Here is a 19628-nt window from a genome sequence, read left to right as displayed (position 1 = left end):
ATGTTAACATTCACTTAAGAATTAGCCGATGTGTAGACTTTGATCAGTCCGCGATTGCCAAACCCTGACTCCTCACCAGCGCCACCTTCTCATCCAAATATGGTCATGTGTGGCTCCAGCAAACCAACATAGCAGCGCCAAAATACCGAAATCAAGGCTTCATTTACGCAGTCGAGAAACCAGTGGGTGACATCACGGTGGCTAAGTCCATTAGTCTATGGCTGTTTCTCTTTCCTAGCCTGACTTTGAGCAGTCAGTGGGATCCATTACTGCTGTGAATCTTATCTACATACACTGACAGAACATAAAAGTGCTGTCTGTGTAATATTCCTCTAGGAAACTTTGCATTTGAGGCAGAGACTGTAAAACACCTGTGTTAAAACCATCCAACCAGTCACTAAAAGGTCATCGAACTTCACTCTAAGTCTTTCAGATCAAATCCAGGGGCTCTGGAAAGTGACAACCTGTGGTCTTCAGGCTATGTTCAACTAAGTATCACAGGTACTGATCTTATTAAATTCATTTACCAAAATAAAAATTTAAAAAATCTAATTTTCAAGGGACATGTTTTCAACATAGTTAAACATGAATAAAACTAGACAGGCATTAGGCCTATAATCCATTCTTCCATTATCTTTACTGCTTATCCTTTTCAGGGTCACTGGGCGAGAGGCAGCAGGGTACACCCTGGACTGATCCCCAGTCAATCACAGGACTGACACAGAGATGGACAATCTTTCACACTCTACACCACACGCAATTTGAGTCACCAATGCACCTAACGAGCATGTCTTTGGACTGTGGGAGGAAGCCATGCGTGCACAGAGAGAACAGGCAAACTCCACACAGAAAGGCCCTCTTTGTCCAAATTGGGACTCAAACTAGAAACTGTCTAGCTGTGAAGCAACAGTGCTAACCACTGTGCCAGCGTGCAGCCAGGAGGCCTATAATATTCAGGGATGCACGGAATTATTGGCACGTTATCGAGATCTGCAGATAATGGCTTGAAAATGACATATCGGCATCTGCCGATATTTTCCGCCGGTAAAACAACACTTTAATAATGCGTAAATGCTCGATGATTCCCTAAAAAAGACGTAATGTTACATCATTAACTCTTCTGTCAAACGTGAAGAAGGATGCAAGATGTCTGCAGTACGGCAGTTTTTCAAAGTTTCCGAAATGGACAGCAAGGTTGATTTCACTTTATGTACTTGTGTAAAATTTGCCCTAGTTGTGGCTGTTGTCAGGACTGCCTCAGGGAGAGCATCATCCAAGCCTGTCTAAGTTGTAAGAATATTTCAGTTTTATTTATTTAGTTAAAATGCTACCTACAAATAATTATGGCATTGGAAAAAACGTGGCTAATATATCGGTATTGAAATCGGCAATTGGCAAAAAAGGGTTGGAAAATAAAGGCATCAGATATCGGCAAAACATCCAATATCGCATGTTCTTAATAATATTAATCATAAAACAGTTTACAGAACTGAAAATTACACCACAAAAAAGCTGTCCTCATGAAAAAAAATTACAAATTAATAAATACAAATGATGTCAATGTTTTTTGGGACCATATGAAATAGCACACTTGATGTGTCTTTTCACAGACAGTGCAGGATGCCCAGGGTCAGAGGCAGGATTGGAGATGATATGATTTTCTGTGTTATACTGACATCTTATGGTGAGCACGATGAGACAACAGCAGTGGCAGAAGCAGCAACGTCACATCCTGCCACACAACATCTCAGCCATACAAGAAGTGATACCTTTCACCACACGCTAACTTCTGCCTACTTCCTTATAAATGTATTGTGATACATTTAATAATAATAATTAGGGGTGTGGATAGATAATAGATAATGGATAATGGATGCAGGGTTTTTTGGGGGGAATTGGGTTTGTTCCATTTGCATATCTCGAGAGCAACTTTCAGACAAAGGCTGCTGAAGACAAAAGGATGTGATGATTGTGGTTAATGTGCTGCTGCACACAAGTTAAAAAAGAACCTGTAGTTTCCGCTCATGTTTCCAAAATCACATCACACCCACAGGTTAAAAAGATCTACTGAAAACTTCACGAAGAAATAATAGAAGATCAAAGTTTAGACAGAGTCTTGGTTTTAGTTCTGCTGCTGAAAATAAGACTCTGTTTTTAATAAATCATACAGCGTAACCATTTTTAATACTGAAACCTCTTTTCTCACACAGTTGCAATTCAACAAACATAATTGCACATTGTTAAACCCTCTGTCACATTTTCAGCACAAATCAGCAGCCCACATTCATGTTGAGCACGCAAACATCAGTGTGGTTGACCAACACGTTTCCTGTTGCGTCAAAAAAAAGAGAGACAGAAAAGCAGATGTCAGGGAGACAGAGATGACTTCAGTAAGAACATCCCACACACGCCCATCAAGTCTGCAGTTTATTTCCTGTCCTGAACCTCACCACACAGCAGATATAGGACTCCATTCAGCAGCACAGCCTCTACATGTGCAGCTCAATGAAAAATGTGGCGAATCAGGGTCCTCAGTGTGATATGTAAGTTCAATGTTTGTGATTTTATCTCAAATACAACGCATAATTGTATGCAAATGTAAATATGATAACGTTCATCTGATGTTGATTTGACAGATTTCACAGCTGTTTGTGCAGCTCAGGATCCTAAAGATGGTAAGAAACATGTTTGGCTTTACATTATAATGTATTTAATGGAATTATATTGATTTTAAAACAGCTTTTTTTTTTTTACATAAAAATATTTAGCTTAAAAACTTTTTTCTGTTGATCAGAAATATACAAGAAATTCAGTTTAAATGTAGATTTTTTTCTGATCAGAAATATTATAATATTAAGGAAGTAGAACAAGAGAACATCAACATAAGGAACATTAAGTTCTTTGTTTTGCTGAGTCTGGCAGTTCCTCCTTTCAAACACACACTAGTGTCACGATATTTTGGTATTATGTTGTTTAACTTTATGTTTTTACATGGTTTTGGCTTTCTAATCTGTTCCATCCATTTAAAGTACCAGTTCTTATGTGTAGTAGTAAGTAAGTGCACGTATTTGATGTTGTGTTAAAGGCCTGGAAATGTCTGACACCGTTGTATATTGAACATTGTTTTGTCCAACTCTTCTGTCATATTACGACAGTCACACTGTCATATATTACTGTCATATCACTCTATTGAAATTATATAATGTTTAATTTAATTTATGGCAGATTGCTATGACATTTTGATGTCATACATGACAAAAAAAAACCCTACCCGTTTTCACATTTCAGAAGCTGGAACCAGTGAATTTTCCTGACAAATGTCTGAAACATAATCAATAATTAAAGTAGTCGCTAAGTGATTTTTTTGTAGAATGACTTATCATTAATAATTACGCCTCGGAGTTCACTTTTCCAGGTGTCTCTGTTTAACTCCTCCTGAGATGTCGGTAAAGCAACCTGTTCTGACTCTGTTCTCTACACCCTCCTCTCATCTAACAGTCACCCCTGTGTCCAGAGAAGCTCCGCAAACAACTATCCTGACAAAAGTGGAACCAACTGTCTATGGTGAGAATTTAAGCTCGGCTCTGCTGTAAAAACATTCATCTAAAAGTGCATCTTCATTCAATTTAGGTTTTCAGTTTGAAGATATGTTACTTCCTGAAAACAAATCAGTATTTAAAAAAGCCAAAGTCATACATTTTGAAGTCCTTAATAATAATAAAAAATCACCCATAATCAATACATACATTCTGCTGTTGCTAGTCTAGTCTAACACATGAAGAAGAAGAGCTGTAAATACATTAATTTATATCTCTTTGACAGGAATAGGTCAAAGCTGTGAACCAGAAATTCACAACTCTGAAATCAGCATGGGCGTTTTCAAAAGTTATTTCCTCTTTACATTTTGGTCTTGCAGAGATGACATCATCGCTACAGTTCGTCTTGTCCCAACTTCTAGTAAAAGCCTCTATAAACTTGCCAAATTAAACTTAATAAATAATCAATTTTAATACATTTCCAGAGCCTCCCGTACCGTCTCTGCAGCTCCAGTCGACCTGGCTGGATGTGTTCCCTTCTGAGAAAGTGGACTTCAAATGTACAGTCAGTGACAGCTCTGACTGGATCTTCATCTGGCAGAGGAACAAGGAGCAAGTGACAAATTCAGATCCAAATGTGTCTGTGTCTCCTGACGGATCCATTCTTACAATAACTGCAGCAAGTCCAGCATATTCTGGAGATTATTCCTGTAAAGGTCAACACAAAACAAGGGGCGTTAGTACTGCGGATAGTAACCCACTCAAACTCACAGTTCATCGTAAGTATTGTTTATCCCATTACTCATTTTTGCTGTATGTCTACACAGAATGAAAAACTAAATGAGTACCTTTTCTTTCTAATTTCTTATTAGCAAACAAACCCACACCAACCGTGACCCAAAAGCCTGACTTTGGCGAGATGTTCCCCAGTGAGAATGTCACTTTCACTTGCACAGTCCAGGGGTCATCTGGATGGGAATACATGTGGTTCCATGATGGAAAAGAAATTCAAACATCTAGTTCTTTTACCATAACCATTGGTCATCCTCACAGTGGAAAGTATCACTGCCAAGCCAAGAGAGGCCCATTCCTCACAGAGGAGAGTACAACAACAACTCTGCAGGTCTCTGGTAAGGCTACCTCTGAACTGTGTCATCACTTTGCTACATACGCTTAATTGCATTTAATCTTACATTCCTTTCATATTTCAGATCCACCTAAACCCTCTATGAAGCTGCTGACTCCCTGGCTGGATGTGTTCGAGGAAGAGGTTGTGGCATTTGGCTGTGAAGCTGAGGGCTTGTCTGACTGGTCGTTCAGGTGGTACAAGGATAACAAGGAGATCCCAGAAAATTCAGAACTGATCATTGATGAGGAGGGGTCACTGCTCAACATCACAGAGGTCTCTAAAGCCGATGAGGGAGTCTACGCCTGTGAAGCTCACATTACATCCCGAGGGGTCAGCTCTGAGTTCAGTAACACAGCTACTGTCAGGTTTCATGGTAAGCTTTCATTGCTTCATAAAACATTACATAGACTTAACACTTTTGTTTAGCTCACTATTTAGCTCATTTGCATTTTACCGCAGCTCAGTTTAGCACAAAAACATAATAAAAGGGGAAACTGCTAGCATGGCTCTGTCCAGATCCAATCTCGGACCCATCGGCTAATAGTCTGACAACGATATAGGAACAACGGTAAACATGCCAGGGCGTGTAGGCAGGTAGCCAGCGGTAGGCGATGAAAGACTTCCAGTCAAGACTTCCTTTTCCGCTGCTGCATTGTTTACAGAAAAAGAAACCGTTTTTCTTGTCATTTACCTGTAATTAACAGGTCTTACCTTTGCCGAAATTTCAACATCATGATGCATATTTGTAAAAAATTAAAAATGAAGCTTCGTCAGGTCTGTCCTCAAGAGGAGAAGAAACCACTTTTAAAATGCTCGTTTGTTGTTGAAAGGAGGTCAGCTCGATTATTTCTGATGCATTCGAGGAAGTTGGGAAATCTGAAAGCTGAACGGCTTTCCTGACCAATCGTGACACTGCGTCAAGGGAATTTATCTCAAGTTGAATTTTAGATCTAGAACGGATTTGAAGCTGTTAGCATGTCGGTGTCTGTTTAAAGAGATTAATAAGAAGGTAAATCGTGATTGGTCTGATACTGATTGGTCAAAATTACTTGGACAACAAACGGAAACCAGGACACTTGCCGCCCCGGAAATCCACGTCCCTGCCCTAAATAGAGATTAGTCCAGATGTAACAAAATTGGTCTATCAGCACCTCTTAAGCAAAGTAATTATTATGGTATCTGTTGTTTGTTTAATCCACACAGAAAGCAACACTTAAAAATGACATGTTACAGTTTTACGGTGGTTTATATGCTGAACTATATCTTGGCTTGAAGCAGTAATTGTCCTGCATTGTTGGTGAATTAATTTGTTATCTTTGGATAGAGCCAAACTAGCTTTGGTTCCCCTCTACATCTTGTCTTTGTGCCAAGCTAAGCTAACTGGTATTGGTATTAGCTCAAAGCAGAAAGACACGTGAGTGATACCAATATTTCCTAAGTCTCACAAAGAAGTTAAATAAGCAACTTGAATTACACAAGACCAGACTTTAAGACTACATAATACTTCTGTTTTTTTTTCAGATACACCTAAGCCAACATTGCATAAGCTTCCTGTTTTTAGCCCCATGTATGTTGGAGAAAAAGTGAACTTCACTTGCAATGTTAATGTGTCCTTTGGCTGGGAGTATCAGTGGATGAAGAATGGAAAGGATGAGAGTGCCACCAGTAAAAGTTATAGCTTTCGTCTTGGTATTTCTGATGGAGGGAAATACTCGTGCAAGGCCACCAGAATCGAAACAACATCAACCGACATCAGTAAGGAAATGCAACTACATGTTCTCGGTAGGTAAAAACAGCAATGTATAACTTTAGGCATTGCATAGTGTGTGTGTGTGTGTGTGTGTGTGTGTGTGCGTGGGGGGGGATTAAGGTGTGATTGTGTGTTCTGTTCTCAACAAAATGCTTAAAAAAAGATTGACCTGATTTTTAATCCAGTGAAACAGCATTAAGGGGGCTTTTTTTTCATATTCTGTTTAAACAGGATGTTGTGGTGTAGCAAAACGCAGGGCGGGATGCTAGCAAGGGTGTGTACGTATAGAGCCGTGGCATATGCTCAGGGAGAGAGATATGGTGGCCCTGAGAGCCCAACGCACAGCAACTTAAGATAACACGTGCAAATACACAAAACACAAGCAAATTAAGAAAACATCTTCATCAATTTGACAACAGAAAAACGCAGCAAATACAAAAATGCAGCAAATAGAAAAACGCAGAAAGATGCAGCAAATAGAAAAATGCAGCAAATAATAAAACGCTGCAAATGCAAAAATGCAGCAAATGGAAAAACCCGGCAAATGCAAAAATGCAGCAAATAGAAAAACCCTGCAAATGCAAAAATGCAGCAAATACAAAAACGCTGCAAATGCAAAAACGCTGCAAATACAAAAATGCAAAAATGCAAAAATGCAGCAAATACAAAAACGCTGCAAATGCAAAAATGCAGCAAATACAAAAACCCTGCAAATGCAAAAATGCAGTAAATACAAAAACCCTGCAAATGCAAAAATGCAGCAAATACAAAAACGCTGCAAATGCAAAAACGCTGCAAATACAAAAACGCTGCAAATGCAAAAGAGACGATGTTTTGTGTAAAGGGAGGAGTGCTTTTAAAGAAGTAGTCCCTGCTTCCTTCATGTAAATAGTTAGTTGATCAAGTGTCTTCAAACGCCATCAGTACCTTGTTTCTTAATCTTCAAGGCCACTTTAATTCTGCTGTTCTTCATCTCTAGAAGAAGCTTGAGATATTTTCTTGTTAAGAGTAGAAATAAGTTAGGTAGAAACACCTTTTGTATTATATTGTTAGTATTATATCACTGATTTATAAAGTTATATTCAATGTTAAAGTATGTTTGACAGCTAATGTTATTAATTTGTCCTTTTAAACTTGATAATGTAGGATCAGTTTAGTTGGGTATGGCTTGTATTGTTAAATTAAATACAGTCAGCCTATTTCTAAAGGGACTGATGTGTGTCTCTCTCCTTAGAATTTCCTATTCCTCCTTTAACACGAAAGACACAGTGGTTGAACGTGTTCCCTGATGAGAGCGTGCAGCTGAAGTGTGGGGTGAACAGCAGCTCTGGCCTGACTTACACGTGGCGCAGAGACGAACAGGATATCCATGCTGGTGATGTCTCTTTTGACTCGAATGGGGCCACTCTTTCCATCAAGACTGCTTCAGCTGCACATGCAGGACGGTATACGTGCAGAGGGCACCTGAAAGAAAGGTCTGTCAGCAGCAACTCTAGTCATGGACTAACTCTCAAAGTGTATGGTGAGTTTTCTTTTTACATACATTTACATACAAATAAAAATACTTTTTTTGAGTTAATCTAGAATTTAAAAAAATTCTTGAATTGAAACAAATAAGCCTGTTTGTGGATTAGGGCAGGAGGTGTGTTTAAGGTACATCTGGTAAAACACAAGCTTCTTTTTAAACTGGGTGTAGTCTTATTTAACATAATAATAACATATGTATTCCCTCAGGTAAGAAACCCATAGTTAAAGGCCAGCACCTCCTTACTCTGGACTCTGTATTCTTATATCCATTTAAATGCTGTCATGCTAATGTTATGGCATCATTATCACCCCTCAGATACAAAACCCAGAGTGATACTGACTCAGGATCCAGACTACGAGGTGATGTTCCCAGGAGAGTCGGTCTCCTTTAGGTGTCACCTCAATGTCTCCCATGGATGGGAGTACCGCTGGAACAAAGATAAAACACAAATTGACGGATCTGGAAACAAGTATCAAATCAAGAAGTTAAGCACGACAGATACGGGATCATACACATGCGGTGCAAAGAGAGGCAAAGGCAAAAACGTCTTCTTCACTGACTCTAGTCAGGCTATCGGCCTTCAAGTTGAAGGTATGTTTCTGTCGGCCTCCTCTAAACATTCATTGTTCCAGTTGAGATTGAACAGTTAAACTACAACTGTTGCTCATCATGCTGCTTGGAAAGTATCCCTGATCAGTAGTGAAAAAGGGAAGGAAAGAGCTCAGACAATGAAATGTTGTTTATGGCACAGGGATACTACTATTACAATTATTGTGAACTACCTACTGTACCTTCCTTGCTATTTCAGTGCAAGCCACTTCTGTGAACTGAACGGGGATAAGAAAGAGTTACCTTAAAAGCAATTGGATGCAGTTCTTTGTTAAGAAAACATGCTGCTTGATTAGAATACTTAGTGGTATTAAACACACATTTTTAGTACTTCGGTCATTTAGTAAGGGATATTCAGCTTGATTTATATTCTGTGTTTTTAAATATTGGCACTTTAATAAATCTGTGAAATGGGTCTGGGGAAATTATTATGTAAGAACTGTGTTTACATTCTAATTATCTAATAAACTTATCATAACAAAAAAATAAATAATAATAAAAAAAATACTACAACAGTTTCTGTCCCGAAATACTCACAGTTCCATTTCTTCTTTGTGTTTTAGTGAACAGACCTAAGCCCGTATTGACACAACAGCCCGATGTTGCCAAGGTGTACGTTGGAGAGTTAGTGTCCTTCGAATGTGAAGTTGGAGTCTCGTCTGGTTGGGGTTACCTCTGGTACAAAGATAAAGTACTACAAAAATTCAACAGCAGCAGATTTACCATCAAGGCCAATTCATCAGACAGTGGGATTTATAATTGCACGGCCATGAGAGGAAAAGATAACTTTCAAACAGAGTACAGTGATGGATGGACATTACTTGTATCTGGTAAGAGGTGTTGAGTAACATTCAGAAGAATAATGTGGCCTCCTATGTGTTATTAGGAATATATCAAATATACAAAGATGATATCTTGGATAAGGATTATTTTAAAAGGGTCTGATTTGTTTGTTCCTCCTCTCAGATATTCCTGTCCCATCCACAAAGCTAAAAACACCATGGTTGGATGTGTTCCCCACTGAGAACGTGAGTCTGACCTGTGTGATGGACGGCAGCTCTGACTGGATGTATACATGGTACAAAGACAATCGGATGGTCCAGGCTGATGAAACTATATCTTTTGACAAAGATGCAACTACTATTTCCATCAAGTCTTCAGTCTCACACCGTGGACGATACAGCTGCTCAGCAAAACTCAAGAGCAGGTCTGTCGACAGCAGCGTCAGTGCTGGGCTAACACTCAGTGTTTATGGTGAGGTTTTTGTTCTATTTCTTTTTTGTTGCTTTGTTGTTTTATTTTGAGTCCTGTTATTTTGGGGCAGAGAGTTAAATTAGAAGAGCAATAACACTCTCATATCTGTCCTATTAAGTGCAAAGATAAGCCAGGAAACTGTTAGCATAGCTTAGCTTAAAAAAAATAGAGGCAGGAGGAAACAGCTACCCACTGCTAGCCTTGCAGCTTTGAGAGTCCATGACTTAAAAGTGTACCCTCCAGTTATACCACAAACTGTCCATTCTTTTAACTTAGGTTTTAAAACAGACAAAATGAATGAAATATACATTTTAGGGATTTTTTTAACCCTTGGAAGCAAGGCTAGCAGTTTCCCTTTACTTTGAGTCTTTATGCTGAGCTAAGCTAACAATTTCCTGGCTGCAGATTTAAATTTGATAGACCACAAAAAGTTGTACAAATCTTGTCATTTAACTGTCAGCAAGCACATTTTTTAGTTTTTCATTTGTGGGTAAGAAAATATAATTTCAGCGCATTTTAAAAAATGACCATAAAAATGTGTAGTTAAAGGCCAGCACCTCATCAATCTGGACTCTGTATTCTTATATACATTTAAATGCGGTCAGGCTCATGTTATGGCATCATTATCACCCTTCAGATACCAAACCCACAGCGATACTGACTCAGAAGCCTGTGTACAATGTGATGCACACTGGGGATTCAGTCTCCTTTGGCTGTCACATTAACATCTCCTCTGGATGGGAATACCTGGTGCTCAAAGACAGTGTCATTGTCCACTCTGGAAACAATCACACCATCACTTCTGTGGCGACAAAACACACTGGATCATATGAATGTCAAGCTAAAAGAGGAAGGGGTACCGTTTTCGAGTCATTACTGAGTCAGGCTGTAAAACTCAATGTCTCAGGTAAGTAACTGCTTACTCTCCTCAAACATTTTCTGTATGCATTCCTGTCTAACGTGTTTAATGCAGTTTTGACTGTGTTTCTACAGAGCGCGCACAGGCCAATATAATCCTGTTAACTGGCTGGTCAGAGGTCTTCTCCACTGACAGCCTGGCACTCGAATGTGGGGTGCAGGACAGCCAGGACATGTGGAACTACACATGGTAATTCTACAGAATCAAGTTTTCTAATTGCATCCATGAGCGTACTGTGTCAATTCTCACTCTTCTGAAAATTCAAACACACACACACAAATCAAACAGGTTTAAAGACAACAAGCCAGTCAAAGAGGAACACTCTAAGAGATACACAGTCACACCCCAGAATAATCCTGAGCAGAGTCAGTACACCTGCATGGGCATTCGCAACGGTAGACCGTCTTATTCAAAAACCAGTGAATATTTGAAGACCAAAAACCTTCGTGAGTATGACATAAATCTGCAAGTTCTACCCCTAAGTTTTACCCTGCAAATAAACTTTCCCACTTCCATTTTTCTTTTTATTCTGTAGTTTTGAAGAGGAGGGTGCTTCTGTCCATCTCTGGCTGTCTCGTCTTTGGGATCATCGCGGCCTTCCTGGCATGCATTATCCTCAGAGTCGTGCGCAAACCAGGTTTGACTTCAGTTTGTTGGGTTCTTTGATTTGCACAGATTCTTAAAGTCTTCGTAATTAAATGAACTGTAATAAATGTGTGTCTGAAGATGAAGCTGAGAGCAGTATGGTTGTTTGTCGTGATGAACCTACATTATCACCTGAATGAGCAGCTCCAATCTGTATTTTTAGAGCCCCTGAGCCACTTTCAGACACCTCAATGTTTTTGTTTATCGCCACCCAACAACTGAGAGACACAGTTAGCAACTAGCTGGTGAACAAAAAGGACCATTTTGTAGAAGAACCAGATTAAGGAGTTGGTGGAGACCAAAAACAGAGCTGAAAGGAGAGCAAATATTAGACTTGCAATCCCAGGATGACAAACAACTCCAAATAATGTGGCTCTGTAACTGCTAGATGTGTAAATAGGCAACTTTTCGCAAACCAAGTCATCACAACTTAAATGTTATATGTTAAGGTTGTTTTCATGTCTTGATCTCGCTGCTCAGGAAGATATTTAATCCCAAATTAACATTTAACTTATCTCACAGCTGATGATGAAGACAGGCCAGAAGAGGCAGACCTGTTTCTCAACATGGCTCAACTAAAGGCTGTTGGTACGTTGATACCACCTGATACTGTTTTGTGGTTTTGGGTGCAGCTCTGCAAATGCTGAAAAGATTGGCCCATGTGTTATTTTTGAATGTACTTGCTGTATGTTAAACTGCCCACTTAACCACTGACACCTTCAAGTTTCAGTCTCACTCATATGTCTTCCCTTTAGCAGTCGGTGTTCTTGTGTTAAAGTTTCCTTCCTCCATCCTGCAGATGTTCCCTGTCCACTGGTAGAGTTCATCACCGATGCAGAACTGAAGGCTTCATCAAAAGGTAAAAACTTGCAGATGATTAGATAAAACAAACCATATTACTATGCTTGTGTTTTGAAAGGTATCTGGGTATAGCTGTCAATAACTCCTTTTTACGGTTGCTTTTTAAAACACCCTGACCAGCAGAAGGGGATGAGAATGGTGCAATTTGCAGTGAAACAACACCTTTACCGATAACGTCGCAGGAGGACCTAGGTAATGAAGTTATATTGCAAATTCACTTTTCATATGTAACATTTTTTGTCTGATGATAATAGGCTCTGTGCATATTTATTAATAACTGAAACACTGATTTCTAATTAAAGATTCCACTCATGTCTTTCTAGATGTGACAGCTGAGAGCCCTGATGCAACAGAAAACAACGGAGGGCTGGTTTCCTTTAAACAATGAGGCTCTGAAGCTTTGTATCAGGTTAGCATATGACACGTCTATAGGGTTTTTATAACGTGATGTGAGCCTTGCATGGTGATTAAGAAAAATCAAATTTTTGGATGTATGATGAGTGGAGAGACCGACTGTGCAATGTGACCATTTGCTGGAGCAGAAAGATTGTGGCCTAAGAGTGAAATGAGGGGGGAGCGTGAGCTTTGTACTGTCGATAACAGGACATCTAAGACTCGTCCTGTCGGGCTCAGCACTACATGGTCAATCTTTCAGCTTCAGCTATGCTCTGACCTGATAATCTCGAAGTTCTGAGTTTTGTTCTATTTGGTGGCATCTCATGGTGATAAAAGGCAATTGCGTTCGCATACGTCCGAGACATCTACGGTTGGCTCCCTTTGTAACGGTTGTAACTCTTGATTTTCCTCGCTGACGGTCGCTTTCCTTTTTAGACTGTTTGCCTTCATCTGAGCGTTGAATTTGTAATTCAACGTTTTTTGTTTTTTTTTAAGTTGAATCTGTAGTCATCGATCTTTTCTGTTTGTTCAGCCGTAGTAGATTACTGTTTACCACAGGCTCAATCACCATTGTGTTACCTCATTTGGCGATACATAGTGACTTAACAGACATTTATTTCAATGGAAATCTTCAAGATTATCACTCACTCATTAAAGTACTCAATGCAGATGAAACAGATCTTGTTGAACTATATCTTGATGTTTTCTGCTTGAAAAGGAAGAGCAGGAGAAACACAACTTTTGGAGTATTTGATGTGAATGTTTAAAAGTGAGTTAACTACCAAAGCACCATGTTGGTACTGGCAAAACTGCTAGCCAACTCATGGATCTTCGCTCTGTGCTGCTCAAAGATGAAGATTGACAGGTGGAAGTTGTGATTATTGGCTGATACTGGTCGGTTCAAGTGTACATAAGCATAGGGCATTTTAAGGACAAAACTTGATTAGATTTTTATGTAAGAATACAAAGAAATATATATTTTTGCATATGTTGTTTAATAGCACAATAAGAACAGGGGTGTGATCTAAAAAACATTTTCATTTCATTTGGACGTTAAAGGTAGTTTACCGCAGCGGTATCCTGTCAGAAACTGTGTGGCTGTGTGGTCTGTGAATGTCAGTAGGTCTACTAAAGGTCATATTATTCATCAGATGATTGATGACATGTTACAATGGGACTAACAGACCATATATGCCATATTAATGTGTAACGATATTTTCTGCACTGATTACTTTGTGTCACAATACTGTTAAGAATTGTACATATTTGTATTTGTATCGATGAATTCAGTGTTTAAGGCACTTTTATGTACTGGCGCTGTTAGACATGAGACATTATTTATGTGGTAAATATTAATAATATCTAGCTGTTAGTTAATTATTGTATGCATTGTAAATATGTGATGATATGTAGGAGAATTTAGCGATCAACCTTTAGTAAGTGTTTCAATTCTTGCAACAAACACCAGATGTCAGTAGATATACGCTCGTCTTCTCCAGAGCTTAGTGAACATTTGCATATTGTACCAAATGTATCTTCGGTTAGCTACAGAAACGTATTTAGTGTCTCCTTGAGAAATTATCACAATAAAAAATACAAAATATTGCCATGAGTGTTCATTCAAACTAATATTGATCAGCGCCATCAACCGCAAGAAGCACACATTCAACCAGTGGGAAGTAGGCCGATTTGTGGTTCAGGCAGTGGTGAGATCTCAACCATCATGTGCACCTGACAAAAGACACAAGCAAATATCAGTCATTTCCAAACAAACCAAAGGTTTTTATTGACCCAACAGAAGCGTGTAGGCATCCACAATACTTACTGATGCACCTCTACTTGAGGATATCAGCCAGTTTCTCCACATAGTAGTTGTAGTTCTCCTGACAATCCTCCCAGGGTGCAAAGCTCTCCTCCTCCTTCTCCACGTACGTTTCCCAAACGTGCACGAAGTCAGACGGCTTCATCATCCGCAGTTTGCAGCCGGCGCTCGTCAGAGCCCGGAGCCCTTCCACTATCTCCGGCTCCTCCCACTCAAAGAGCCGGGAACAGAATATGCAGAGACGGACCTTTTTGCGCTGTTGGAGGATGTTGGCCAACTTGGCTGCGCAAGACACGCAGGGACTGGATGACACATACCATGTGACTTCATACTCTTGGGAAGCGTTAGGGAGCACCTGGAAAGGAAAGACTTGGGATTTATGGAAGAATGGAGGAGGAAAAAAGTAGATCTCTAAGATAGACAGAGATCATTATCGAGGAAAATAGTTACAGCATCTTACAAGTCAGAGTAAAGGAAAAGGGTGTGATCAATAGAAATACAAACAACAATACTAAGACAATAACAACAATAACATTACTGATGTAATCACACATATTTAAGAAAAGAGTGCACACATAAATATATACATATATATATATATATAATATATTTATAAGTGTGTATAAAATATGTACGTATGCAAGGTACAAATATACTAAATAATTGTATACAATAATACATGTATATAAATAATGATAATACAATATAAAATATGCTCAAAACTACTATATACATATGTATATGATATCTAACTAAGATGAAGTGCAAAGTAGCTGCCCTGTAGTAAGTGGTGGAAGGTGTTACATTGTAATGCTGGGGTCTTCTGTAGTGCAAATCAGGCCGTTTATCAGGTTCAAACATGACACTGCAGTGACAAAACCTTGGTGCGAGTTAATTACTTGTTGAAAGAAGGCCTCTTCAGCATGAGCAGTGGCGTGTTCATCCTCCATATAACCTCTCAGAGGCTCCGTGCTGCCTCCTGGTGTATCTACTCTGAAGCACAGCAGGGTCTTGTTCCTCCCCGATGAGTACTCAACGTTCCTGAACTGAAACTTGAAGTAGAACGGGCTCATCTGTTCCCTGGTGGAGAATGAAAGTGAGACTTTCCATAAATCTAATACTGACTTGCCTGTATGTTTATTTATTTATTTTTTGTTATGAAATGAAGCCAAAGCATTTCACAAACCCTTCTTATGATTTGGGCGTATTAGCACATGAAGGTTAGATTTGCATGTAAAAAGTTAGCCAGGCGCATCCATCGAGGGTGCTTTCAAAGTAGCACCTTTAATCTTAGTGCATGACGGATTAGCAGGAAATGCCACCTTAGCTAAAAGGCATTGACTTCCTTGCTTAACACAGAGCATGAGTAATTTCATTTTGTGATGAATCTGTCAACCAGCCAAGGCACAGTAAAAAGAGTAATGATACTATGGTGCCATAGCGGATAGAATATTGATGAGGCGACTACAAAGTAATCCCCTGATTCTATAAATATGTCTGGCTTTCACATCATCTCTGGATGTGCCAGGCCCTTCATGACTCAGACACTGTACAAAACCCCTCCTGTCTTTTTATATCAATCTATTGTTATATTAGACATGAACAGCCAGATGGGTAGCACAAATCTATCTCTCACTGCTTTGATATCAAATGGATAATACTCAAAAGACAGCGGCTGTGGAACAGATGCTTGGCGGAGTGATATAACACGGGCTTGCATCTGTGTCTGTGTATCTGTGACTCATCCCTATTCTTACCGCTGGGTTAGTACGGATGGCAGGTGTGAGTCATTAGTATCCTTCCTCACTGAAATCAACAACACAATATGACTAAGAGGCTATTTCAACAACTAAATAAACAAAATGTGGATGTGTTAAAGAGCAAAACAGGTGTAAGTATGACATACTGACTCTAACGCTTAAATAAATCTCACCCACCCTGTGACAATCTCAAACGGCGGCAGCTCTATAGGCTGAAACTCTCCATTCTCTTCACTGTTCTTCGCCTCCGCTCCTGTTGCCTCTCCACTTTCCCCATTCGCCTTCACTTCCTCGGCCTGGGGCTGCTCCGGGGCCTTCTCGGGCTTTTTCACGACTTTGTCAGGCTTTTTCACAACCTTCTCCTTCCCCTTCTCTTTGTCCTTCTCGTCATTCGTCTTGTTTTCCACCTTCTTCTCCTTCTTCTTAACGCTCAACCGGCTGTTTCTGTCGGCCATGATTTGTGCAAGTGGGTAGATAAAGTGAGGGAGGGAGTAGAGAGCTCAGTGTAAGTGGACTGATAACCCCGGTGCTTTACAGAAATAGATCCCCATTGTGTGCTCCGGCTGGAGTCACAACATGAGCATGTCTGGCTGGGGCTCATTTAACTCGCTCCCCCCTTCCCGCCATGCCCCGACTGTATAAAGGCCAAAGGACAACACAACTGTGTGCTGACATGACGCATGACAAAGCTGGGCCAAAACTGCATCTATATCTGTTACACTCTTAATAGAGCTGCCAAATAAAGAAAGGAAACTAGCATATTCTGTAAATAAAAGTTCAACCTCAAAAACAGAGAAGTATCTCTTTAATCCATCAGGCTTTAACTGTCAACAGGCCAGCAACAGGCAGGTTATTAATAACGGTGCTTGGCTGTGCCTGTGTGTACGGGGTAACCAAGGCTCTCTCTCTACTCAACACAACTTTCATGTGTGCCAGCTGCACTGTCATGAACCCCGTTAGACCTTAGCAGTACACCAAGGCCAGCTAAAGGGCACCCAAAATAGGGGGACATGGGGCAGTACAAACAAATACAAACAAACACAACGTGCGAGAGCGTGTTTGTCTCTGTGCTATGAATAAGAGAGGAAGTGTGGCCCAGTGTGCATGCGCCCATGAACAATCAATCTATGAAATCACCCTGCATCAATACGGTCCTCTGCTGAGGCCACGGCGAGGGGGAGGGGAAAAATTGGTTTTGTGAGAGTGTGTGTAACTTTTGTGCATGCTTGTGTCTATGTGCAGACTGGATATGACTTTCTGCACTGCAGATGTAATAACTTGAGGCATAAGGGAGAGAGAGAGAGGCACTGAGGGGGCAGTTCAATTACAATTTCCTCCCCTCCTTCGGTCTCGCTCTCTGCCAAGTAATTCATTTCAGAGGCAATTACCAACAGGACCGCAGCCCGGCCTGCTCGTCTAACTCATATGGATGAGCTGTCACAGCCGGAGGGGGAGGGAGGGAGGCTTCAAGCTGCTCTACATACACTCACAAACAACAACACACCCCATGGGGATGAGCAAAAAAAAAAAACCCCTACACTTTTTAAAGATGAACGCACAGACACAGCCACACAGATATCTACAAAAACATCTAAATCCACAGAGACGCCCTGGGGTGATAATCATTAAGATCACAGCAATCTCTGATAATTATGATCTATGAGGGGAATCTCATTGTATCTGTGTCAGGCTGACACACTTCCTCTGAAGTGGCTTTCAACAACAACAACACAGCAACACTTGGATAGAGCCGTCTCTGCATAGTCTGCTCCCTTTGGTGAAGAAGAGATGTAATACGTGTGACACTCTTAAGATTGGATTTCATTCATACACAGTCATCTCCTAATTAATTTAAGAAATTGTCTGTTCCTGTACATCAAAAAATCTGAATCAAAGCTTAAGGGCAGTTTGTGTCTTCTGATGTAGCATAAGAGAGGAGAAGCTCTGTATCGTCTCTGCTGTGTAGAAAGAAACAAAGAAAGATGAAAGACAGAGAATGACTGTGTAGGATGTGACTGCCGCCTTCCTGCTGACTCAAATTAAACTGTAATGGAATTACATAGAATTACCCTCGCTCCCCACTGGCTCAGCACAGAGTAACAGAGTCCTTGAATAAAGGCAAACACACGCTGCAACACTCCCATATTCTCCCTCAAAGTGATGCCTGCAAATTATTTCACACAAAGAGGTCGGACAAAGACAAAGCCTTTGTTTTGTTACGTGCACACGTCCTCTGCTAGTTTCCTGGGGCAGAGGTGTGTGGGCTGAAATATGTGTCAGTAGAAACTAAAGTTATTTATATTGCTCAACTAATTAAAATTAAAAATATGAATTGCTCGTAACTTTGAAACTGCATGTAATACTTTGAACTTGAATTTAGTTTCCCATTTTCACCTTCACACATAAGATTGAAGAGGAAGAGCAATCGAGTGCAGATTCACAGCTCTCCTTTGTGGCCAATCAGCACCTATTATTTGTTTTACCATTTCCTTCACTACATGGATCCATGCACTTGGAGCAAGGGCGAGCTTATTTTCAGATTCAGTAGCAGTGCACCAAGGCCAGCCAAAGGGCACCCAAAAAAGGGGATCCTGGGGAGCAGTGCAGTACAAACAAATACACAATGTGTGACAGCTTATTTCTGTGCTATGAATAAGAGAGGAAGTGTGGTGTGCCCTTGCCGCAAGTGCATGGATCCATGTAGTGAAGGAAATGGTCAAAAACATAGGTGCCGATTGGCCACAAAGGAGAGCTGTGAATCTGCACTCGATTGCTCTTCCTCATCAACCGGATGTGTGTCTCAGTAAACAAAAAATGTACTTCTGGCACCTTCCTGGGCGTCAGCCTGCTGGAGTCGCTAGCAGTTCTTACTACGTAATAATCTTAATTGCGACCATTACTCCCTGCCTACTTTTGTAGATTGTCTTTGAGGCACTGTCTCTTTTGCATTAACCCATACACTTCATATTTTCACTTATATTTGAGTTGTTTTTTTGTATTTCTCTAATATTGTACTGTATGTTTGGAGCTATCGAGCACTATAATTTCCTTCGGGATTAACAAAGCTCTATCTTATCTTAACTGGAATTGAATTTCAAGAACTGAATTTAAACTGTAAAAACTGAATGTGGAATTAAAATTTTCAGTGAGGATAAAATTCAATTTCAGAGAAACTGAATTATATTTCAGAACATTACATTCACATTCAAGTTTATTATTATTAATACATTTAATTTCAAATTATGCTATTTAATATTCAGTTGTTCTGTGCAATTATTCAAGCTTAACAATACAAATTAAAATGACTTGATTCAAGTTGAGCTATTCAAATTCAAATATAAATAATTCAAATTTAGAGGTCAAACCCATTTCACTCACTAAAAGTTCAGTAGTAGAATTGGGCACGAAATTCTAACTTT

The 19628-nt window shown here is 39.9% G+C and overlaps 2 protein-coding genes across 3 annotated transcripts; one reads left to right on the top strand and one right to left on the bottom strand.

The window, feature by feature from the left end:
* Positions 1-2437: 2437 nt before the first annotated feature.
* Positions 2438-14232, top strand: LOC138589577 (Fc receptor-like protein 5). 2 transcript variants are annotated; one of them, XM_069659932.1, is made up of 19 exons: positions 2438-2543; positions 2637-2675; positions 3499-3564; positions 4022-4315; positions 4409-4666; positions 4748-5038; positions 6187-6447; positions 7650-7937; positions 8259-8534; positions 9116-9382; positions 9519-9806; positions 10444-10713; positions 10800-10914; positions 11014-11171; positions 11261-11362; positions 11893-11958; positions 12170-12229; positions 12355-12423; positions 12555-14232. In XM_069659932.1, the coding sequence occupies exons 1-19, from the start codon at positions 2513-2515 to the stop codon at positions 12617-12619; spliced, it is 3264 nt and encodes a 1087-aa protein (XP_069516033.1). In that variant the 5' UTR covers positions 2438-2512; the 3' UTR covers positions 12620-14232. The 2 variants fall into 2 exon arrangements, with proteins under 2 accessions (XP_069516033.1, XP_069516032.1); XM_069659931.1 differs by having other exon boundaries at positions 12352-12423.
* Positions 13617-16805, bottom strand: apobec2b (apolipoprotein B mRNA editing enzyme, catalytic polypeptide-like 2b). The gene is made up of 4 exons (XM_069659933.1): positions 16387-16805; positions 15349-15529; positions 14453-14804; positions 13617-14358 (listed from the first exon to the last, which is right to left on the bottom strand). Exons 1-3 carry the CDS (start codon positions 16662-16664, stop codon positions 14463-14465), a joined length of 801 nt encoding a protein of 266 aa, XP_069516034.1. The 5' UTR covers positions 16665-16805; the 3' UTR covers positions 13617-14358; positions 14453-14462.
* Positions 16806-19628: the final 2823 nt, after the last annotated feature.

The sequence above is a fragment of the Semicossyphus pulcher genome, unplaced genomic scaffold, assembly GCF_022749685.1.
Source record: "Semicossyphus pulcher isolate SPU_LCO1_2020_fin unplaced genomic scaffold, fSemPul1.0.p SCAF_13, whole genome shotgun sequence".
Lineage (NCBI taxonomy): Eukaryota > Metazoa > Chordata > Actinopteri > Labriformes > Labridae > Semicossyphus > Semicossyphus pulcher.
Note: the sequence above shows the minus strand (reverse complement) of the source record. Positions and strands in the feature narration are given on the sequence as shown.